The following is a 24,981-nucleotide window of genomic DNA, read 5'->3' as shown; positions in this document are numbered from 1 at the left end:
AAGAAAACAATTCAACTTATAATGGCATTCAAAGAACAAAATATTTAGGAGTAAGTTTAACCAATGGAGTGGAAGCTATGAACACTGAAAACTGAAAACCACATTGAAAAAAACTAGCTATAAATAAATAGAAGATATTCATATTCATGAATTTGAAGACTTAATGTTTTTAGGAAGGTAGTACACCCCAGTTGATCTACATTCTTGTCAAAATTATAACTGACCTTTTTGCATAAATGGAGAAGCTCATCCTAAAACTCATGGAATTTCAAGGGACCATGAATAGTCAAACAATATTTAAAAATGGTAAAGTTGGAGGACCAGATGTACTGGTTTCAAAACTGACTACATAGTTAAAGTGTTACTATAAAATAGATATAGGCACAAGGATAGACATAATACTGGTAGGTCAAGAAGGTAGAATTCCAAGTACAGTCAAAAATCTATACATCTATGATGAGCTGAATTTCCACAGGGTACCAAGCCTATTCAGTGGGGGAAAGGACATGCTTCTTCGACAAATGGGGCGGGGATGGCTGGGATCTGTATGCAAAAGAATTGTATCCTCTCTCATACTATATACAAATATTAACTCAAAATATACAAAATAGCTCAAAGGCCATAGTGGAAGACTTAAAATTATAGAACTCTTAAAAAAAAAAAAAGGACAAATCTTTGTAATTTTGCATTTTTAATGTGTCCTCATATAAAACACCAAAGGTAGTACTATGCATTTCTCTTTTAACACTGCTTTAAGTGAGGCCAAATAATATTGTATGTGTATTTTTGTTTTCTTTCAGTTCAGTGTATTTTCATTTCCAATAAAACTTAATTTTGATTCATGAATTGTTTCTAATTATGTTGTTCATGGTATTATCTTATGATTTATAATACTACAGTTTTGTTTTTATGTTTTTATAATCATACCATAGTAAAATGTGCTTTAAAATATGGTGATTTAGAAAAGCTTAAAATAAAAGTAGTGAAAGTATTAGGCAAAGATGAACAAATTAAAGCTACAATTGTGGTTTAATCTTAAACATAGATGAATTTGGAGCAGAAGCCATTAGGATCAAGAACATTTTGTAGTGCTAAAAACTAAAATTCACAATGAAGGTAAATAATAAATATCAGCACTTTAAATTACATGGCAAAATTCACAAAGGAAAAAATAAAAACACAGCCATGGTTGGAAAGGTAATTCACTTTTTCTCATTCATGACGAATCAAGAGATCCAGAATCAGATAAGGATATAGAAGACCTAAATAACATAATTAAGAATGTATCCCCAGTACCAAAAAAAGAGAATGTAGCTCTAGTGTATATGACAGAACACATGCATATACCCATACACAAGTACATATGCACAAAGCCAGATGTGGGATATACCATTCAGGAATATTGCAAAGCACTGATTATATATTAGACTTCGAAAGAACTCACCCTTCTGTAATTTCTACAAACTACCCTAGTAGTTCAGTTACTAGTAATGACCTGCTAGGTACTTAAGACCAACCCTCCCTAGTAAGGGCAACTAAAAAGAACTAAATGAAATATAAGGGAAAAAAATCAACTATTTTCTTACAACTTAAAGTCATTGCTTTCTCAAAGTCTTCAAGGTACTAGAGAATTCAGACAAAATCCCGAGAAGTCAAGCACCCAACACAACAGCCGACTTTGTAACAAAGAACGTCTGCCAACTGGAAGAAATGGTCAAATTGAGCTGTCTTTTGGGTCTTGAAGGACAAATGTAGGAAAGGCAAAGCTCAGAGCCCACAGGACAGCAGGCTACCTGTCCTCAGGAAGTGTCTCTCTTGCCAAGCCCTCCTGAGACACATGGGAACTGCAGCCAGCATGGCATCACTGACTTTGCAGAAAAGAACATGGCTGTCAGAGCAGCAGCATGAAACTGAAAGCCAAACCCAGATGTGCCTCTTGCATGTATCCAGTTCATGAGGAGATAATACCTTTCATCAAAACTCCAGCTGCTTTTCATCATGCAGATCTCTCCAAGGCCACCCTGCCCAGGAATAGATCCACTGTCCATTCTGAACCCCACCTGTGTCTGCTTGTGGAACAAACACCACCAAATTTCTCACTCCAGCTAATCATGTTGAGCAAATTATGGGAATACTTCCACTGTAAATAGTTGATATATGCTGACAAAGAGGAATTTAAAGTAGTATCATTAAACTGATGTTAAATCATTCAAGTTGCTCTGAGAAAACCATAGGGGAAAGGAGGTATTTGCCTAGGGAGACAGACCTGGGGGTGGGAAGGCCAGCTGCAGAGGGAAACCAGCCCTGCTGTCTGCTGACATGGGAGAGGAGCCTCACCGTGAGTCCACTTCTCTGGAGAAGTGGACTCATAGCCTAGGATGACTCTGTCCAGCAGTGCAGTGACCGTCAGGCAAGGGCTGACATCACACATGCAGTCGCATGCCTAATGCCTCGCATGCTCCTCCTGAGACTGAAGGGGTGAGATCCAAGCCCCACTTTGTCTTTGAGCAACAAATTTAACGTTATGGGACAGGACAGTTAAGGCAGAAATCCAATTACTGAGCTAATTAGCACTTGAAGTGGTAAGCACTGAATTTGCAGGAGGAAGTTACTAGAGTGAGGCTCAGATTGCCCAGAGTGGCTGACACCTCACCTTCTGAGCGAAGTGGTGGAGAGCCCGAGGCCCAGGGGTCCCAGGTGGCCTCGAGGAGCCATTGCTCATCAAAAGTTAACACTGTGCATTCCAAATAGGCTATTGCCTTTGAAAAGACAGCTTTCCACTGGATGTAGTTTCAGAGGGTGTTCCCATTCCCTAAGGAGTCTGGTAAATGACTTTCTTTTGGCTCAGTCCCACTGTAAAAATTGTTTATTCTGCTGCTGAAAATTCCATTTGTCCTAGGTCTTAAGGTGAAATTAAAATTCCATTTAGGGACCGACCATGCAGACATGGGATTTCAGCCTTCATTAGGAAGAATTTTGTTGTTTGCTTTATTTTTCTGCCACCCTGGGCTCTTTTATTTCCAGAGTTGCCATGAGGGTATTTGGAAGGAAAATTGAAGCAGTGGCAGAGTGGTGTGTGGGGCATACGGCATTCTGGAGATGCAACAGAATCACGTGTTCTCCAAACCATCCATCCGAGAGGGATTGGTTCGTCCTCATTCACACGGGAGCTGGCCCAGCAGTTGTTCAGTGTTTGAGACAGGCATGGGAGAAAAACTAGAGGTTTCCCCCCTAGAATGTTGGCCTTTTTATTTATTCAAAATGTATTTCCTCCCCAATATCTTTTTATCTGCTCTGATTCCCACAAGACAGTTTCACAAAGTACACATTGTAAAATCTCTTCTTGAGCACCATTCCTGACAAATGCTTGCCATGTATTAAGTCATATGGAGTATGTCAGTGGTCATGTTTAAACATAAGCCAAATCTGTGGCATCAAGTGATAGCCTGTCTCCTTCTTCCTACAGGTATCACGGGGACAAAACCCACAGCCTTATCTTTGACTGTTCACTCATTCAGCAAGTTCTTACTGACAACTGAGTGCCAATTGAAAACCAAAATGTTGCTCCCATAGCATGTAGAGTCTAGTTTAAGAAGTAGATATAGTCAGATAAGCACACAGAGACATATAGGATGTGGTGTGGGGTGGAGGCTCCAGAGTCAGCTGTCCTGAGTTCAAACCCTGGCTCCACCAGCTATTCAGTCCATTCCCTTGGGCACTTTACATCTCTCTGGTGCTCAACTGTGTCCTTTTCGAAAATGGGCATGATAACAGCATGTCTCAGAAGGAAGCTGTGTGAGTACAGTGAGCCAGGACCTGGAAAGTACCTGGATCAGGTGCACAACACAAGCAGGTGCTATATGAACATGAGTGGCCACCATTGTTAGTGACATTAACCAGGACGTGCTCCTATGGAGAAGTAGGATGTACAAAAGAGCATAGACAAAGGCCAGGCATGGTGCTGTAGGCCTGTAATCCCAGGACTCTGGGATGCTGAAGCAGTAGCATCATGAGTTCCAGCCCAGCCTGGGCATTTAGGAAGACCCTGTTTCAAAAAAAACAGGTTAGGGATATAGCCCACTGGAAAATCCCTGGGTTCAATCTCCAGTACAGAAAGAAAAATATGGAAGGAAAAAAAGAGCACAAAGAAAGGAGTCACCTGGCACAAAGTTCACAGCAGCTTTCAGAGAAAGCAAGTGGTGGAGACAAGAGAGATAAGAGGGCAGAGAGAAACAGTGAGGGGATGGAAAGGGACAGCTGCAAGGACAGGAAGCAACTGTCGAAAAAGATAAGGGGGAGGATGCTACCCAGAGCTGGAGGGTAGGCATGGTGAGGTAGGGAGAAAGGACTCCATAGCTGGGTCTTGGAAATCAGAGGGCGGGATGACCACAAAACAGGGCCTGGTGAGTCACAGTCCGGGCTTTCCAGCATGTCAGTGAACCCTCAGTGCTTTCACTCTGTTCAAACCCTGTGCTCAGTGCTGACATGGTTCTTTTGAAATCCCTTTCTCAGTGGCTAACATGTCAATTTGGACAATATGAGGCTCCCACGTTTATCACTGTTGAACGTCATCAGTTTTGGAGGCTTGACGCCAACTTCTTATTTCATCATTGAAAGGATGCAGAAACCACAATGCTACCTTTGAAGCAGAGAGGAAGAACTGGCAGAGCAGACTCTGACTTCTTACAAAGAATTATGGGGATGTGTGGCATTTGAGGAAAGATGAAGTTGAAGGGTACACGTGGGTGGTCTGCATCTGTAAGGAGGTCACTTGGAGAGGCTGTTTTTGATGGGTCCCCTCTCAGAAGTCTAGAGTGAGTCACTAGTCCCTCATCACTGACTCTCAGAAGTAAAGGGTGATCACCACTGCATGGATTTCTGAAGCTGTGAACCAAGGTGACTGTCAGGGAGGAATCATGTTCAAAACTGGTTCTTGTGGCCATTTGTCACCATGGTTGCAGATGATCTGTCTCCTCCTAAGTTTGTAAGAGGTATTTTAATGTTAAAAGTTCAACCTAAGAAAGGTCTGTAAGAGTGCACCCAACTCATGTGATCAAATGGAGACAGTGGGTACCGATGTTCTGGAATCAATCTGGAAAGAGAAATACCTGTGTGAACAAACACTGCTCTCAGGTTCTAAAGGTGAGGGGCTTTTCCGGGCTTTTCATGATTTTTACTCCATGGATCTGGTGTTCAAAGTTGTTTCTTACACAAGGCTATCCTCTCAAGTTGGAGAACTACTCATCTCTCCCTTCTGCATACTTCTGGTGCCTTTCCCCTCCTCTCTTACAATGAGACTCCTCTCTTTCTATAACACCCTCCAATTGAAGTGATTCTCCCACTTTAAGTGTGGGCTCCTCTATGTGTCCTGCTCTCTCTCTCATCTCTGTAAACTAGCTCTCCAGCTGGATGGCAGCTAATCTTGACCTTCTACTCTTTTGTGGCCCCTTCTAGCACAAGGCGAGTGGACAATTCCAACACAAGATTGGCGGTCCAAATTGAAAAGGATCCAGGTAAGAAGATCTTTTGCTACCCATGATGGATCCTAAAGGGAAATTAAGTACACTCTTTTAAATCATGGTGGAGACAATGGACATCTTGGTAAATATCCCAACTATATAATAAAACCAAGTAAGCAGACTGATCAAGCAGCCTGATTTGGTCTGGAAATGCACTTCTCCATTATTTAGAACTGATTAGGTACTTAATCAGTATTGAATGACTCTGTTAAGACATTTTTATTTTGTGTATGGCAAACATCAAACACAAATTATAAACCTTGGGATGGTCTGTTAGAAAAAAAAATATTTTTTTGAAAAACATCAGCCTTATACTATCTTTAAAGGTAAACCATTCCAGGAGCCAGGAGCCAGAAGCTTTGGCCAAAATTAATCTACAGAAGGATTTATCAGCTAGAAAATTATTTGACTTTTTTCTTTCTGTAATCTATTTTATCTTTAGCCATTTTTATCTCTTCCTTCCTCTTATCCAGAATCCAAATTTCAACTGTAATTTTAACCAAGAAGTGGATATTTTTATTGATGTCACATCCTCCTTTGTGCCCAAGATTTTTTCTTGAAAGAATTGTATCATTCCCATTATCAATACAGATGCTCTTGTGACTGTATGAATTAAAAATATTGTTAAGCTGAAAATGTATGTAATACCCCTAACTGGCAAAACTTCCTAGCTTAGCAACAAAGCACACTAGGGGGGGTCAGTTGTTTCTCCGAGTGATCACAGGTCTGGCTGGCAGCTGCCCAGAATCATGAGAGTATCAGACCACATATTGGCAGCCAGGAAAAGATCAAAATTCAAAATTTGAAAAATGGCTTCTACTCAACCTATCTTGTTTTCACATCATTTTAAAGTTGAGAATTGTTAAGTCAAACCATCTTAAGTCAGGACTATCTGTATTTGAATTGCATATACATGATTAATATAAAATCAGAATTTAAAATTTTAAAGTATGTGGAGAGCCAGGCTGAGTTTTGTAATAGAACTTCCTGTCATGTATCAGTAGTAACAGAGCTCTCTTGGTGTACAACTGTGCAATTTTGTGCCATAACAAGTCCACCGGTGTCATCTGTGTGGACAGTTACATAAGCACATAATGCTTTCAGCTGATCATAATTATCCTCTCATTTTCACTACTTATGCAGATGTGTGGTCAGCGTGTACTAGGAAGATACCCAGCATCAAATTTCTACTTTCAGTTATTTTAATTGGCTTGTTTTATTCAAATGTCAAATAGTTTGAACACTTAAGCAAATGCTAATTTTCTTACTTAGGTCTTTCCTTTAAAATACTAGAGTCTAAAAATCATCTTTAATTAGTGTCTTGGATGCCTGTGATTCATTGCAGAAAATGAGCATAAGAGCAGGTCAGACAGCTTCCAGTGTGGAGAAGAGCAAGTCAACTGACGCCTTGTTCAACCATGTGGTACACTCAGCACCCAGTTCCTCCCAGTGGTCATAATTGGGTGATAAGTGTGCCACTGTCAGAGCAGCTTTTAACTGCTATGGCGGCCCAGAAAAGGCCTCACTGTCTCATAGTCTTAGCTTTCAGACCTCTTAGCAACTGGCTGTGCCCTTCTTCATATGTAAGTGAACTTGGGACATCTCCACCTTGCTGAACCCATCATCCTGCCCTGTATCCCACCAGCACAGAGTGGGATACTTCAATGAGACCTATTATCTTGGATTTTCCAGAACCTGCTTCACTCCAATAGAAAACACAGGGGGAGCCTTGGATTTTATCTTCTGGACATTTCCTCTTTAGAGCAATATTATACCTCTCTGGCTTTCCAGAGCCAGCATCCCACCCCCCTCCCCAAGAATAGCTGCTTCTAAAATAGAAGCCCTAAAATAAATTCTTCTCTTCTAGAACTTCTATCCGCAGGACCACAGACCAGGGAGACTTTCCAGTTTTTCAGTCTTCTCTTTAAAAAATTGTGTCCCTCAGCTTGAGAGATTCCAGAGGGAGGGAAGACACCAGGAGTATCCAGCAGGGAGCACATGGGAAAGACACAGCACACCCCAATTCCATCCCCTCCACTTGCGCCCTGACCTTCTATTGGGAAGCAGGGTATCTGTCATCCCATCTCCTTCCTGCATCCTTTCTTCATCCTCCTTGGGCATCACCATCCACTCAGTTAGAATACCTACTGCTATTGAGCAAACGGCCCCTGACTGCACCAGTTCTTGGGTAAGAGGCAGGACTAGAGCTCCGGGTCTTTGCTGAGGATGAAGAAGTGCATAGTCACTGTGGAGTGCAGCCTTCCCACTATAGATTTTCACCGCAGGGGACTCAAAGTCCTGTCCTAGTTACTAGTCAATGAATATCCACAGAAGTTTCACCCATAATCACCCAAATTGGCCGCAACCCCAAGGTCCTACAGCCCACAACAGAAAAACACACTATATTGCAAAGGACCAGTGCTCCCTAAGGAAGCAGAACAAACACGGATGAGCACACAGCACAGAGGATGCCAGGTCTAAGTGTGGTCATGTGATGGCTCGCTTTTCTCAAGACTCTCGGAGTGCTACACTGGGAAGGACAGCTTTCACTCTCTGTGAAGTGCTCTGCAATTAAGCAGGCTTTGTGACCATATGTTACCAATAAGTGGCACCAATCTATGCATAGAAAATGATAATTTACATATATGTGTATATGTAATTTATATTATAATAAAAGATATTTTATATAATATGTAATACTAGCAATAATTATATTACATATCATAGCATGCATAAACTAAATATAAATATAAATTTATGCTGCTTAATATCTGTAAATTATACCTTATTGAATTTAACAAATAACAAAAACTGTCCCAGAATTACTTGAGGGGTGTGTTCCTAAAAACATTTCTCTTAAACTATGACCTATGATGTCATCTATTATTTAACAGATAGTTAGTTCTCACTATAGGTTGCACATTCTGCCAGGACTAAACTAGGACACAAGCATAAGCCAAGTCAGATCTTGACCTGTCTTTATTGAATTTATGATGTGGTAGAGAAAGCAGATGTTAATCAAATAATTGTATACCTATGTAAATCATAACAAAATTCCAGCAGTAATAAGTGTTTCAAAGAGGAACACAGCGCTGAGAGCCTGTAACCAGAAATTTTCTTACCAGAGGGGCAGCTTCTGGGAAGAGAGTCTGAAGAGCAGAAGCTGATAAGCCAGAGGACATGGAAAAGCAGCCTGGGGTGGGGGCAGCATCACCAAAGCGCAGGGTGGCAGGGACACGTGGTTCACTGGACTGGGCACAGCTTTGTGTCAAGTGAGGAGGAAAGCAAGGAACAGACAACACAGTGCCTCTTGAGCTGGGTGACTCAGGACAGTTTAGCTCTCACCTGTGATTGACAAAGTCTGCAGTCGCCCTATTGCAGGCCATGCGAAGAAGTCCTCTCTATCTTAGGGGCACTGAGAAGGTTTAGGAAATGGGGTTAGACAATGCTGAGGATCACATTCTGGTTTTCAACTTGGAAAGCTCATTCTGTTGCAGGTCCTGGTGAGCAAACAAAGTGAGCTACAGGGCCAAGGGTGTGGTCCATAGGAGCAATATTGTTTCTTTTGGATATGAGGTAAGAGAGATGGAGAAAGGTAGAAAGATTCAAAAAATACAAGAAAGGGATAAAGTGGAGTGGAAAAGAAAGTCCCTCATTATGGGTGCATGGATGGGGATGTGATCACTCAGATGTGAAGGTGGGAAATGGGTTGCCTGACTGGTGGAGACTTCAGAGGAGGTGTTAAGTAAGCATGCAGGTCTAGAGCTCAGGAATCTCAACGGGAGATAGGAATTTGTCATTTGCAATCATTTGTCACTTATCAATCCATGTATATAGAGGATATTGCCTCAGAGATTCTAGAGCAAAAAAATAGGATTTCATATAATCCACTAAAATAGTTGAAGCTTACATGAAGGGTCTGATTTTATCTTAATCTAATGACAAATCGTGTGTCCCAGATGTGAGCACTCACCAACCATATTTCTTGTCTGCCTCCAGGGGGTGATGACAACAACCTCAATTCCATCTTTTATGAGCACCTGACCAGGACACTTCAGGAGTCCCTGTGTGGAGACTTGGTTCTTGGTCGTTGGGGTAACTACAGCTCTGGCGATTGCTTTATTTTGGCTTCAGATGACCTCAATGCCTTTGTCCACCTGATCGAAATTGGCAATGGTCTTGTCACATTTCAACTCCGAGGACTGGAATTCCGAGGTAGGCATTATAGCTGGGGTTGGAATTCAGCAGCATGCAAAGTGTTAGTAAGAAGCCATCATGAAAGAGGCTTAAGAAAGATCTAAGCCAGGCATGGTGGCTATAATCCCAGCACTCTGGGAGGTTGAAGCAGGAGGATTGCCAAGTTTGAGCCTAGCATGGGCAACTTAGTGTCTTTGTGAGACTGTCTCAAAATAAAAAATAAAGAAAGGCTGGGGATGTAGCTCAATGTGAAGGCCCTGGGTTCAATCCATAGTACCAGAAAAGATGCAGTGGGGAACTTAACACCTGATGCTTGAATGAGAACTGGGGGCTGCTGACTTCTACCTTTAAGCAAGGTGTTCTGATGTAAGCAAATGCACACAGCTGGGGATAATGATATGAAATGTCACCACATGTATACCTGTGGACTAGCAAAGCAGGACACTGGTGGACTTGATCCTCCTGGGAAAAACCCAGGAGCAAAAAGAGGCCATGGAGTTCCCCTGGCTCTAGTTGGAGTCAGCCAAATCCCAAAGAGAACCAGGGTTCTGCTGGGCACAGGTGTTGGGGTGCATAAATAAGTTAATGTTTCGGAGTTCTTTTTTTTCTGCAGAATGATAATATAAGAATGGCTACCTTATAAAGTCACATGATTGGAGAGCTTTCATGTAAATGAAGCATTACATGAATGTTCACTGCTTTGTGGCCACGGGGTTGGCCCCAGTGTTTTGGGACCCAGGAACTGGAGTTCTGTGGCAGAACAGGCAGAAAGAAGGATAACACGAGCAAGTGACATTTGTCACTATTCTTGGAAGGAGGCAAATAGGGTTCTGAGACCAAAGTCACTGCAGAGGGTTGGCTGAGGAGGTGCCCTGGTGCAGTGTGGGAGACCATCAAGGGAGGCGTGGAAAGGAGGGAGAAGGCTCTTATGGGGGTAGAAAGTAAAATGTGCTAAATGGAAGAATCAGGCCACAGCCGCCTGGGAGGACCAACAGCCTGGAGCAGATTTAAGTGTAGTTGCAGCATGGTGAAGGAGAGGCCAGCAGCTGAGGAATGTACAGTCTCACAGCCAAGTCAGGGAGCCTGTGGGCCTCTGGAAAAGGGATGGCTGGCTCTCTCTACACTCTGAGAGACTGCTATGGCAGCTCTGTGCAGTGTCCTGGAGAGAGGGAGTAGAGGAAGAAGGAGACTGTATGTGTGCCCTGCATTGGGACCTCCTAGCCAGAGATGATGGCAGAGATGAACAAATGGTGAGACCCTCTAAGTGGACACAGCAGGGGCAGATGCCAGGGTGCAAAAATGGGGCTCTGCATTTCCCCAGGGTTACAGGTCAAGTGCCTGTGTGGCAGCAGTGCACTTACCAAAGAGGAGGTCTGGACAAGGAGCCAGATCCTCTGGCTCAGAGAAGGGGTGTCATCAAGAGCTCCTTTTTTGATATTTTTGTTTTTAAATGCCCTTGACGTGTCCAAGTGAGAACATCAAGCAGCCAGTTGCACACAGTGCCTTTGTTTGCTTAGGAGTCGTTGGTTGGTGCTGACGCTGTGTGAGCACTGGGCAGGTGCCATGGATGGATACAGAGCAAAGGCCTCAGCCTAAGGGAACATGGATCCCCCAGAGCAGACAGCCCTGTGTGGGGCAGTCACTGCTACCTGAGACGACTGCCATGAAGCATCCGACTACAGCCACCCCAGGGACCAGAAGAGTGTATTGGGATCATATCTAGTCAGCGTCAGCTAAGCAGAGGAGAGGATGAGGCTGGAAGGGAGAGAGGAAGGGCTTTCCTTGCCAAAGAGTGGGGTGATGACCAAGAGACGCCCTGTTCTTAGTTGTGGTTTACAGCAGGTGGTTATAAGGATATGGTCCTTAGACAGATTGTAGCTGTCCAGAGCCTCTTTATAACAAAAAAATGCCTTTTAGCCGAAAACAAATACCCATCACTCTTCATCTTGAATACCATTACTAAAAAAAATCAAGTCTCCAAGTTCTGTGAAAGAGAATTTTTAAGCATTAGTTTTGTGGACATATAAATTTGTATAAAAAATGATGTTTGTTCTAGAGCAGCAGGCTTCATGTTTCAGGTATGCACTCTGTGCCTTTCTTGGAACTTCAGGTGTAGAAGGAGGGAAGAAAGGTTATAGGGCAGAGTAGTGGTCAGGCTCCCCAGAGAAACTGCAGAAGTTGATTTTGCCCTAGATTTTGCCTAGGTACCAGAACATGCCACCAGAGGTAGAAGCTAAGTGTCTCCAGTGTGATAGGGTAGCAGAATCTCCTCTGAGATTTTGAATTTCAGCTATTTTGAGAGCTTTTTAGTTTTTCCTGGGATCTGAGGGAAGAAGTTTCAAAGCTAACCTGGTGGAACATGAGTTGTGGTTTCTATCACAAGTTCCTCACTGTTTTTAGCCTCATTAGCAAACTTAACCCATCTGTGAATTTAAAGGGTTCAAAATGAATCAGATTTTAGAAATTTGTGGTCCTTTTCTGTCTGAAGCTCCTCATCACAGACGGGGGTCCTTCCCAATCTTCCCTAGTAAATGTTTTGGTCTTAGCTCCTGTCAGTCGTCTCTTGAGGTGTAATGAACCACTGCCAAACCCATGGCTTGGGGTGGCAACACCATGATCTCGGGGTGGGTGGCTGCTGGTTATGCTGCAGCTCCTCCCTGAGGTCACAAGTGAAGCTGCATTCATCTGTCAGATGAACCAGCATGGAAGAGATCCAGGGTTCTAGGTATGGAGTCCAGGATTCTCCAGGGGGCTGGACTAGGTGTCTTCACAGCTGGTGAAGCCCAGTGGTGCTGGGCTCTAGAAGGAACAACATGGACACCGTAAGTTCTCTTAAGGCCCAACCTATAGGTCAGGTACTGGACCACTTCTGCCTTTTACTAGTAGTCAAATTCATTCCCAAGGACAGTCTGGATTCAGGAGGTAGAGAAAATGGCCCTGCCACATTGGACTGGATCGTGATGGCAGGGAGGCATGCATCACAGCAGTCAGTATTACAACATCCCAGACTCCTGAAATGTCATCAGGCAGAACACAGAAAGAGGTGGATGGCATGCCCAAGATGGGCTATGGTGGTGTAAGGTAGGATCTCCTGGGAGCCCTCTCTGCTATTGTTTCTAGGTTCTTCATCTTCCAGCCAACATGTCAGAAATGTCACCTGGCTGCAAGATCATCCCAACACAATAACAGCATTAAGAAAAACTGCTGGCATGGAGTCTGCCCCAAACTCTCATTCTCATGCGAGAAGTGTTCTCTGACTTAGCTCATACTTTGGAACCCCAGAACATTAAAAGAGCATGTGTCTGGACAAGGTGAATTGTGCTTTTTTTTCAGGAAGTCTGGCTGACCTGCAGTGACTACATTACTTATATCTCTTTGCAACATAGACCATGGTATTCCCAGGGAGAGTCTGCTTTCTCTTACCTCCTTGAGTATTGTTCTAAGCTTTCTTTCCCTACATTTCACTTTTCTTTTTGAATTCTCTATTTTCCCAAATAGCATCCTTTATTTTGGATAAATTTAATTAACTTCTCCACAGCCTGGGGCAGTCAACAAACAGATGGGCTCATCTCTCTCCCACAATCCAAAGGAGGATCCAGCAGTGGTAACAGGAGCTGTTCATGTGCAGGCACTGAGATTCTGGCTCTTTAACCCTCTCCCTTTTAAAAAAATCTGTGGTGGAGAACAAACTTAGGGCCTCTCAGTCCCAGGCAAGTGCTCTACCTCTGAGCTACACCCCAGCCCTGGCTCCTCTTTTAGATGTGAAAGACACACCTGGAGTAAGGCCAGCTCTCCACAGCCATGAGCCAGGAAACTGTTCTTTTTCCCTTGAGGGTGTTGCTTCTTGTCAACAGGAGTTCTGAGCTACAAGCCACAGAAACCAACTCTAGCTGTTTAAGCAGCTGGAGAGACTTAGAGGATAATGTGTCAAAGGACATGGACTTGTTGACCAGGCTGGCAAAGCAGGGTTGGCGGCTACTGGATAAGTGCCATGTCTTAAATCCCACTGCAGCTGGGGAGAGGCCTCATCTGCACAGAGGATCCAAGTACTGCCCTCATGTTGCCCACACCATGCCCTGGACACTGATTGTTCCTCTCTCCAGAAACTGGATGAACACCCCTGTTTCCACCTCCCTTCCAGAATGCACTCCCTTGACCTTGCCTCACTTCATTCCTGTTCTATTCATTTTGGCCCATGTATCCAGGGTAGAAATCAGTTCTCTTCTTGTTAACCCTAAGAAATAAGGATTGTGGTTCCCTTGCTGCTTTTGGGTTCACAGTACTACTTCCATCCACCAAACCAGGCAGTCTTTAAGGGTTGATACATCAATCATTGCTTTAAGTCTAAATCAGGGTAACAGAAAAAGCACACAAGAAGGCCAACAGGGTGAGGGACACCAAGTTCAAGGTTTTTCAGAAGAAATGAAATCTGTGGGGTTGGAAATCTCAGCTAAACATCATTCAAGTAAATATATACAGAAAGATGAAAAAGTGAGAGCAGATTATGTGTTCAACCCATTTCTGTTCTTCTCAGAACATCTTCTGGATGCAGGCAGGAAAGAGCATTAGGGCGACAACATAAGAAGGGAGAATTAGTGGAGAAATATAGTGTGAACATTGAGCAGCATAAAAAGCTCACTTAGGCTAGTGATCATGAGTTTAAAGAGAGATCTGTTAGGATGGTTTTCTCTCAGCCACAGTCAGCACAGGGCAGCATTGGAGTTACCAGGTGTGTGGCTGAGCCAAGTGAGCCAGGAAAGGGGACTAAGGATGTGTGCAAAAGTGTGATTATGATCGTGATTAAATGCCTGGTCACAGAATGTGAGCTGAGAAAGGAGCCAAGCGAGGGCATAGGGAGGTAGGAAGCAGAATCCAGTGATGGGACCAATGAATTGTGGGCCAGGAAAGGACAAGGATCATTGAAGTTGAGATATTAGAGGAAATGAGCTGCAAACATAGGAGGTGGTTTACTGGAGAGCAGGATGTTTGAGGCTGATATTTAGAGAGGGGAAGCCATTTTGGTAATTGAAGTTTTGAGTTACTACCATGGGAACGAGGGAGGGAAGGAAGAAAGGGAGGGGAAAAAGAGGCAGATTGAAAGAAAGAAGGAAGGGAGAGGGGAAAGAAGGAAGGGAGAGGGGAAAGAAGGAAGGAAGGAGAAAAAAGGAAGGAAGTTGGTTGGGAGAAAGGAAGGGAAGGAGGATGGTTAAATAAAAGAATGAACAACCGTTTTTTGAAAATCTATTTGCATGTTGAAATTTAAGAATTACAAGTTAGCTTTACCAGAATGTGTTCCTAATATTCCTAAATGTTCCTACTTTTGTGGGATACTGCAGCAGCTCAAGTTTCAGAGCAAATGACTGCCTTGGCCACCATGGAACCTCTGGCATCAGACGATGAAAGCAAAGGCAAATGTCACATTCTATAGGGTCTGGAAAATATCAGAAACCAGGATTAATGTTCCTGTCTGTGTGAAATGTTATTAGCCATTCATAGTTTGGCTAGCACCTCATAATCACTGGCCTCCAGGGACATTTGGAAATATCTGTGTAAGCTAATCTTATCGAAAGCTAATCTTAAAGGCTGATTCATGCAGAGCCCACAGCTCTTCCAGTAATCTTGAAACTATCTAGAATTCTTCTCTGTATGGCAACATTGAGATCTTTACTGAGTCCTTAATTCTGATGTCTACATAGTTTGAATAATCTGTTACATCCCTTGGTTCCAAACTTTAGCCATAAAATAATATGTTCTCCAGTCAGAATTCCAAAACATATATTTTTCTTCATTTCAAGTTATTTGACCTGTCAGTGGGAGAGACAAAGGTATGCTTGTCTCTATAGCGAGTCTGGGAAGAAAAAGGATTTCCCGTGAACATTACCAGAGAATGCACGTCTTAGCATTCTACACTTAAAAGAAGTTTATGAGAGTAAAGGAAGCTAATACAACAATGAATTAAATATAAATAAGGGAAGACCCAACTCCTTTGTGTAAAGCTGAGAGCTTTGGGTTTTCTCATCTGTGAGTGAGCAGAAGCTGAAGAAATCATATTATTCACAGAGATAATTGCAGTATTCTATATTTCATCATTTGTTGTGCCTATGCTTCTCAACTAACCATGTGTACCGAATTGTTTGGTTAAATTTTTTTTTTGTATGGGCTGGTAAAGAAAAAGTTAATTCAGGAAAAGCTTTTGTGATAAAAGAAAAGCTCTAATTTTAAATTCTAAAGACTAGACCCTTCCATAGGGTGTGTCTTTTGAGAACTGGTGTCCTTATTTACAGAGGAGCAATTACATCTGCATAACCAGGTTGGTGTATGAGACATCACTTTTTAAGTTGATCAGTGCAACATAAATAGATGATGTTGTGAAATAAAAATACTGAAAAGAACAATGCTGTTTCATTTAAAGTTATTACACCACATTTAAAATCCAGTTTGGCAAATAGGTCACAGGAAACATTTTATTCCTACGGGCAGATCTTAAAGGAAATTGAGGCTCCGTGGAATATAAAATTGTTATAATAAAAGAATCTCTGCTATGCTTGCAGAAGCAAACAAATGTAAATCTTTCTAATATACTTTTGTCTTTTTTTTTTCTCTACTGCACACAAGTCCAATACACTTCTCCTTGATTCTCAAGGTCATATTTAAAAGACATGTGGGCACAGTGTTGCTGAAGGGCTGGAAATTGAAGTTGCAGAGAAATGGCTCATTCAAGCCATGCAGAACTGAGCTCCTTCTGCAGCTCATGTAGCCAGTCCTGTCCCTTGTTTTAGTTCTGCTTCGTGACCTCACGTCAGTATACACTTGGCAATTGTTTTCCCAAATTTAGATTGGATTAATTTAAAGAAGATGATTATCCAGGAGATGTTTAATGATTGTGAGGTAGAAAGTGTCCCAGCACAGCTGTGTGGGATGGTACGAGGACAGCATGTGGCCCCCGTAGTGGAGAGGAGGCTGGCAGCTGGTGGTTGTGAGAGGCAGTCTCCCAGGACGTGGCTCAGCCTTTCTGCTCCTGCCCTGGTGGTTTCAGAAATCCAGTCTAGAAAGGATCTTTGCTTCTGAAAAAAAGCTCAGTCTTCAGAACCAGAATGAAACCACCAAAAATCATAAGGCTGTTCCTTGATCTACTCTGATGAGTAAATAACACCATTCTTGCCTTCCCCTGGAGACTCACTGATGAGGAATTCTAGATTTTAAAAATGAAATAAAAATTTTAAACACACTATTTTATAGTTAAATGAATAGAAATGTGAATCTTTTAAGACATTGCAATCTTTATAGAATTTTATTCCTAATGGACTATCCTAAGGCAAATTGAGGTTCTTTGACATATAATTTTTTATTTTTAAATATTTTATATCATTTTGATTAGTATCCACTAATTGTACACATTAATGGGGTTCAGTGTGATATTTCAACACACTCATACAGTGTACACTGACCCAATCCAGCCTCCCTTTATGTACCTGCTCTCCCAACCCTTACCGATCCGTAGTAAACACTATTCTACATTCAAGTCAATGGCTTTTAGCTTTAGTGCATGAGGAAGAACATACCATGTGTGTATTTATGTATCTCACTTATTTCATTCAATATAATGTCCTCCAGTTCAATCAATTTTTCTGCAAATGACAGAATTTCATTCTTCCCTATGGCTGAATAATACTTTATTGTACACATATTCCACATTTTCTTTACTTATTCATCTCTCGATGGGAAACTAAGCTGATTCCACATCAACTATCTTGAATAGTGCTGTAGCAAACATAGGCATGCAAATATCTCTCTGTATGCTGTATTAGAGGAACAGATAGATATAGATTATTATGCTTTATGTTGAGATGTACCCTCAAAGCCTTGTGTGGTCATATGTGGGGCTTTTTCAGAGGTAGCTGGATCTAGAGTGTGTGATGCTGGAATTAAGGGTGTGTAGTTACTAAATCACTCCTCTAATTGGTTTGGCATTGCCTTAATCCCAGTAGCCTAGATAGAATATAAAAGGGGTCAAAAGAAGTTACTAACATCCCTTGTTGCTTTGCCACCTTGTGTGTGCCATGAACTGTTCTCCTCTGGGACGCCTCTCTGCCATGTGCCACCCTGCCTTGGAGCCAGCCAACTATGGACTGAAACCTTTACAAACTGTGAGCTGAATAAACCTTTCCCCCTTTAACTTTGGGTGTCAGATATTTTGTCTCAGCAATGAGAGAAAAGTAACTAACACAGATATAGATATAGATATAGATATAGATGATATAGATATAGATATAAATAGATATATGATCATTCACAGGATTTACTAGGTAGACTTACAGTGGCCACCTGTGAAATCAGGGGTGGAAGTATGTAAAATGGTCATCTGCATGCTGGAGGGACAAAGGATCCAGTTGAAGGTCAAAGGCCTGAAGCCCACTGCAGAGTCCAGTACAAGTCTGTGTGGGAAAGCTGAAGGTCTGTGTTGTAAGGCAAAAGAGGGCACTGGAGACAAATGTCCATAGGCAGTTGTGAAGACTGGAACTCCTGCAAAGAAGAAAAGGGGAAGACTTCCTCCTTCTTCCCCTTTTTGTTCCATCTAGGCTACAAGCCTACTAGTTAGTGCCACCCTCATCAGGGTGGGTCTTCCCTCCTCAGTTTTTCATTGTCATACCTGAGCTTCACTAATCTGTGAGGTGGTTCTTACCCGAGTCAAGTTGACACATCACAGTTAACAATCACGTATGCTGATTTCTTTTCTTTGGGGTATGTATCTAGAAGTGAGATAGCGGAGTCATACAGTAAATCTATATTTAGTTTTTTTTAAAGACCCTTCATACTATTCCCAACATTGTTGTACTGATTTACATTCCCATCAACAGTACATGAGGATTCCTTCTTTCTCCACATCCTCACCAGCATTTGTTATTTTTGTTTTTGTGTTTTGATAATAGCCATTCTGACTGGGATGAAATGATGTCTCATTTCAATTTTGATTTGCATTTCCCTCGTGGCTAATGGTCATTGAGAAATTTTTCATACATTTGTCACCCATTTAAATTTTATCTTTTGATAATTATCTATCCAGATTGTTTGCTCATTTTTAATTGGATTGTGTGGTTTTTGTTGTTACGCTTTTTGAGTCCCTTATGTAGTCTGGATGGCTAGTTATCTTTTGTCAGATGAATAGTTGGCAATATTTCCCCATTCTATAGGTTGTTTCTGCCACTTCCTTTGCTGTGCCGAAACTTTTTTAAGAGTGTCTGTAGTTGCACTGTCAGGGCTGGCTCATTTACTGTTTGTGGTCATTTTCACTTTGGCAAAGAGCTGAAAGTCACACAGTGCCAGATCCAGTGAATAAGGTAAATGAGGACACACTGTAATGTTGTTATATGCTTGCCTTTTCATTGGATGGCTTTCAGCAACAGCTTTTATTGTACTTTTGACCATACCTCGAAAAGACATTCTCAAGAGAAGTCTTCCAGAACTGCTTTAGAAAGCAGAAAGAACAATGAGATAAGCATGTTCAAAGTGAAGGGGAGTATTCTGAGAGGGATTAATGGCAATGTATCTTTTACTGTAAAATGTCTTTAAAATTTAAACATTCACTATATATTTTCATCACCCCTTGTATCACCCCTTGTATGGACTCTTTTTTTTGGTAACAGAGACTTTTTTTTTTTTGCACTTACAAGGTCTTTTTAAAAAAATTTTATTTTATTGGTACATTTTAGGTATACAATATAATGACATTCATTGTTGGAAATTTGCACCTTTTACATAATCTCTCTTGGTTCTTATTTTTCCCCCTTCCCCTGCCCTCCCACCAGAGACATTTTTAACTGCATTAATTCTTCCAAACCATGAACATGGGAGGTCTTTCCAATGTGTGTGTGCGTGTGTGTGCATGTGTGTGTGTGCGTGCATTTGTTTTCTCCAGTGTTTTGTAATTTTCATTGTAGAACCCTTTTACTTTCTTGGTTAAATTTATTTCTGCATATTTCATTTTATTTGTAGCTATTGTGAATGGATTTGCTTTCATAGCAAATTTGTTATTGATGCATGAAAGTGCTACTGATTTTTGTATGTTAATTTTCTATCCTGAAAATGTATTAAATTTTTTATCAGTTCTAATAGTCTTGATGTAAACTTTAGCTTTATCTACATAGAGAATCATATCATCTGCAAACAGGGATACTTTGACTTCCTATTTGTATGATTTTTAATTTTTTTCTCTTGTCTAATTGCTGAGGCTAAAATTTCCAGTACTATATTGAGTACAAGCAGTGAGAGTAGATACCCTTGTCTTGTTCCAGACCTTAGAGGAAACACATTCAGCTTCTGTCCACTCAGTGTGATGTTAGCTGTCACTTTGTCACATACACAGCCTTTATAAAATTATTACAATAGTTATTTCTTCTCAGAAATTAAATCTGTGAGAGCTAACAAATACAAGAATATCCTCCCCAGGCACATGGCTGGGTCAGAGGACCTGAATGTTCTTTTAATCTCATATCCTGGAATTCTGTCCTAGGGAATTAGTGTCAGGAAGAGTAGGATCTGTTAAACACCCCACACCTTAGTTCCAGTCCCCATTCTTTGTCATCTGAAATGGGACGGTGGTGTCTGGTTTCCCTGTCCCTCATTTTCTTCCCTTAACCTTGGAGGTTGTGGGGGAGAGTACACCCTTCCTCTTCGTGCTTCCTTGGACTTGAACATCTTGTTGCTTGTTACCTGTAGACATGAGGTTTACAACTCTCCTGCTCCAATTGCCTTGAGCCCCCAAGGCCCCTTGATGGATCCTGTCCTCTAGCCCAGTGTTCTGAGCTAAGGAGGCACCTACAGTAGGTTCGTTTGGAATGGGGGTACTTTTGGTTGATTTTTTTTCATTACTAGACCTTCCATTTAGGTGACCATCCTCCTTTGGCTCTCAGCTTTCTGGGGAAAACATAAGCCTCACCTTCAGCATGGCCAATTGTTAAAGCAGGTGTATCTTTACAGCCAGCCACAGGAAGTAGCTGCAATCCTGTGGTTGTTGAGATTACATTAAAAGCCACTGCCACTCTGCACAACTGTTGTCAGAACTAGTTGGTGAGAACTTGTCTCAGTCTGGGCTGCTGTAACAATTATACCATAGACTGGGTGGCTTAAACAACAATCATCTATTCCTCACAGTTCTGAAGGCTAGGGGGTCCAAGGTCAAGTACACACAGATTTGGCATCTGGAAGAGCCCACTTCCTTTATTTCGTTGAACTATTTTCATCTTTACATTTGCCTTTTCTTTCTACTATCCCTAAGCTACTTAGGATCTCTGTTGTCATCCATCTCTTTAAATTCTTTTGTCTTTTTTCCTCTTGGGTTAAATAAGCATGCTTAGGACTCAGCTATCCTGAATAATATGTCCACACTCTACCTCTAGCAGCAAAGGCTGTAGTTGACCTGCTGTGCTTCCTGGCTTTGCCTATTCCTTCTCTTCTCTCTGAATTACAGGCCACATAATGTGCACTTGCGGCTGTTGCACCTGTTGCTTCTGTCTCCCCACCACCAGCTCCCTACCTTCTCATTCCCACAGGGGTGTCCATCTCCCAGTTGTTAAATGGTTTTTCTTACAATGAACTCTGCCCGAAGAGTGTACTAGATTCTGCCTACCAAGATCATTTTAGATGACAATTCTGCCTTCAAGGTCATAGCAATAACCTCCTGTCATGAGCATCTTGTCTGTTTCCTGTTAAGTTTTTGATAAAAATATTGAAGGAGGGATGGCGTCCATTTCCAAAGACTGTTCACACCACCACATTCTCCTGCTTCTGGAGTGAAGGCCCTGGAATGTACCCAGCTCAAGAGCCCCTTCCTGATCCCACAGTGATCGCAGGTGCATGTGCTTCCACCTTGGCAGCAGCATCTCCTTCTGGGCCCCCACCTGGTGACACTTCAGCACACACCTGGTTGCTCTCAGGCACCTCCACCTGCCACCATCCCATTAGCCTTCTGCCTGCTCAGTTATGATGTACAGGTCAGGGCTGTCAACATCCTTCATTTCACCTTGTTGTCCATGACTACCTTGAGCACAAGCCATCAGAATACAAAATGTGGGTAGCACACGAGAATCAGAATGATTATGAATGAATAGAAGGTAATGAGAATTGTGACTGTTTGGGGGAAACACTGTGGCCTAAGAGTAAACACATCTTGTTCCTAGACTGTCTCCTGATGAAGGCTAGGTGAAATCATTACAAAGGACAGCTGTAGCACAACCTCTCTTCTAACTCCTACCCTGTTGTGCTTGGCCAGGAACCTACTGCCAGCAGCGGGAAGTGGAAGCCATCATGGAAGGTGATGAGGAAGACAGAGGCTGCTGCTGCTGCCAGCCTGGTCACCTGCCCCACCTGCTGTCCTGCAATGCTGCGTTTCGCCTCCGCTGGCTCACCTGGGAAGTTGCACGCACACAGTACATCCTGGAGGGCTACAGCATCATTGACAACAATGCAGCCACCATGTTGCAGGTGTTTGACCTCCGCAGGGTCCTCATCCAGTACTATATCAAGGTACCACTGTGCTCGCAAACATTGTCTGAGGAATCATTCTGGGTGGACAAGGGCAGGTCCTGAAGAGCTTTGCAGACAGCTGGATGCTGGAATGTCTCCCAGCTTCTGAATTGGAGATCCAGCTAGGTTTGGGAACCACTGTCCTCATGAAAAACCTAACAGGGCTTTGCTTTAGTCTCAGGCATGTGTCTTGCCATGTGCTCCCAAGCTCGGCACAGCAGGCAGCCTGTATTCACTTCCACCCAATGCAAGGTACCGGTAATGATGGTGATGATAAAGTTAAACGTCGTAAGAAGTTCACAAGACTCGATGTTTGAGTTAAACTGCGTCACATTAGATGCCCTAGAAATTGTCCTCTTTAGAACTAGAATAATTGTTTAAACTGGTGATAAAAACTCAAAAATATAGCTAAATAACCTGGTGAGGATTAGTTCTGATGGCCTTTTCTCCTCATGCATGTGGAGACTAATCACATCTTGTCTCAGTTGCTCAGAAAATATGCAGTTTAGAGTGTGGCACCCAGCCTGCAGTTCAGAGAGCTGGTTAGGACTGAGGTGTTTTCTGAAGGGGAAGGGCCAGGTGAGGGCAATGTGCTGAGTCTCCATGGTGGGTCCCCTCCTGGGGGAAGAGTCATGGAGAGAGCCCTGGATGGGGCACTGACAGCTCCACATCTTAATCCAGATCCAAACGAAGAAGCATGTCCATTGGAGACTGCAAAACTCCTTGCCAGCTGAGAGGGCACAAGTGGCATGGCAGAGATGAGGAAATACAGAATAAAAAGAGACCAAGAGGTCCTGATGCTTCAGCCAGGCACAAAGCAGGAGATTTGAAAGTTTGGAATAGCTGCTCCCAATGTCTGCTGTCGTTGCTTAAGTTCACTGGAGTTGGAGAGTAGACTCTGGAGGTCAGAAAGGTCGATAGCTCTTCCTTACAGCACCCTGGGTATTTTCAGGACCCTGTTCTGAGGCAGAGGATTTGCAAAGGATTTAGAAATCAATCTGCTTTTCCACACTACAGTGTGTGCGCTGGTGAGATGAGAGCTGTATATCCAATGTTCACAGAGAACTATGAATGTCCTGTCCAATCTTATGTAAATTGGGAGATTGTGACCCACTGGCCTCATGACTTCTTGGCTGGTTCCCCACGTCCTCAGAAATGAGAACACAAGCAGTTCTCATGCACAGTGTCAACCCTAGGCAGACTCAGGTCACCTACTGGTGTTAGACTTGGCAGCAGCCATGAAATGACAGAGGCCAAAACATGCATTAGAAGTTTATTTCTCTCATACATAGATAGAGGCTGGGCTAGGACCCATGAAGTTCTCAGCAATCCCCAGTCTTGCCAGTGCCCACCTCCACCTTTTAGTTGTACCCCCCATTGCATGTTCCCAAGACTTCAGTCACAGGCTTAAAAGGATGAGTATTACTGGATAGTTGAGGCCTAAAAATTTTCCAAGTTCTTAGTATTCCAACCAAAGAATTGAACAGGACACAGAGAAAGTGGAAGCAGCACAAGTTTATTAAAATGAAAGTACACTCCACAGGATGGAAGTGGGCCAGTGAGGGAAAGTTCATGGTCCTAAAGAAGCCAGGTACCAGTGCCTACAAGTGGTTTCAGCAGGGAGGAGGCAACTCTTTGAACTGATGCAGGGAGATTTTTTCAATCAGGACCAAGTCTCCTTTTTGTTGGAGGTGGGAGGAGTTTTTGTCCCTGTATGGACCTTTGTGGAACTATTATGGTTCCCAAAGCCCATTGGGGTTTAAAAACAAAATGCAAATGAGATTATAGTTAATTTAGGTTTACTTTTGGGTGCTCCAGGTGACCCATAGCCCATGCGTGCACTTGTTTTTAACCAAGTGTGACTTAGTTGTTAGAACTTGATGCTCTCTGTGGTCTTGGAAAGCTATCTTGCCCCACCCTCCAAGCCCACAGTGCACACGTCCCCGCGTCTTTACCAGGTGTTTGGGGAGCTAATTAGAACTGGGCACTGTCTGCCATTTTGGAGGGCTGGCTTTCTCTTTTATCCTCTGCCTCTCTGCCCCCATCCCAGGCTCTTCCTCCTGCCTCAGAGGAAAGGACAGGGAGAATGAAGCCCAAGGACACAGGCCAGCTACCTTAAGAGGCAGTTCCTGGAAGCTGCCACAGGATGTTTTTGCCATGTCCTGTTGCTAGAATGTTGTCTTATGCCAGAGGGGAGAGGTCTGGAAAGTGTATTTTGAGCATTATATTTTTCTAGAAAAAGGAGGAAACAAGTGACAAGTGGCCACCAGCCCTCTCTGTCATTTTCTATCAAGGAGAGAATTGTCCTTTGTGAATCTCCTTTAGTTCTCATGAGGCAGAAAGCCGAGGCGGTTACAAGAAGGCCCAGGTCCAGGGGCTGATTGGTAAAGGGCTCGTGAAGCAGATGGCTAAGAAGGGGCAGCTAGGTCAGCAGTATGGTACCTCACAGGCCGGATGGATGAATCTTGGAGCTGTCTCTCCATGCTGCCTGAAGGGCAAGGCTCTTTCACCTGCCCTGTAGAGCCCTCCATTGCTGCTGCCACCATTTCCAGCTCCTCTGACTCCTCCTGCTCTGTGTACACACAGAGCACATCTTCCTGGCCCGCCCACCGAAGGGACCACTGTCTCTGTCCCATAGCTGCTCTGCAGCCTTGGCTCACATGGCAGCCCTTCCTCTCAGCTGCCTGGGGGCCATGCCTGTCCATCACTCCCCTTTCTCTGCATCCTTACCCTACCTTCTCCT

General features: G+C 43.0%; 1 protein-coding gene across 2 annotated transcripts in view; it reads left to right on the top strand.

Moving 5' to 3' along the window:
* Positions 1-24,981, top strand: part of Pcnx2 (pecanex 2) — a 226,460-nt gene that overhangs the window by 171,170 nt on the left and 30,309 nt on the right. For both annotated transcript variants that reach the window (XM_087181900.1, XM_087181901.1), the window contains exons 24-26: positions 5,455-5,513; positions 9,519-9,734; positions 21,985-22,238. In XM_087181900.1, the coding sequence (XP_087038026.1) occupies positions 5,455-5,513; positions 9,519-9,734; positions 21,985-22,238 (529 nt within the window). The remainder of the gene's footprint in view (positions 1-5,454; positions 5,514-9,518; positions 9,735-21,984; positions 22,239-24,981) is intronic.

This window comes from Heterocephalus glaber, unplaced genomic scaffold (genome assembly GCF_053883595.1).
Source record: "Heterocephalus glaber isolate CG9 unplaced genomic scaffold, H.glaber_assembly_v1.0 deba00001472, whole genome shotgun sequence".
NCBI lineage: Eukaryota > Metazoa > Chordata > Mammalia > Rodentia > Bathyergidae > Heterocephalus > Heterocephalus glaber.
This window is presented reverse-complemented; position numbering and strand designations above follow the sequence as displayed.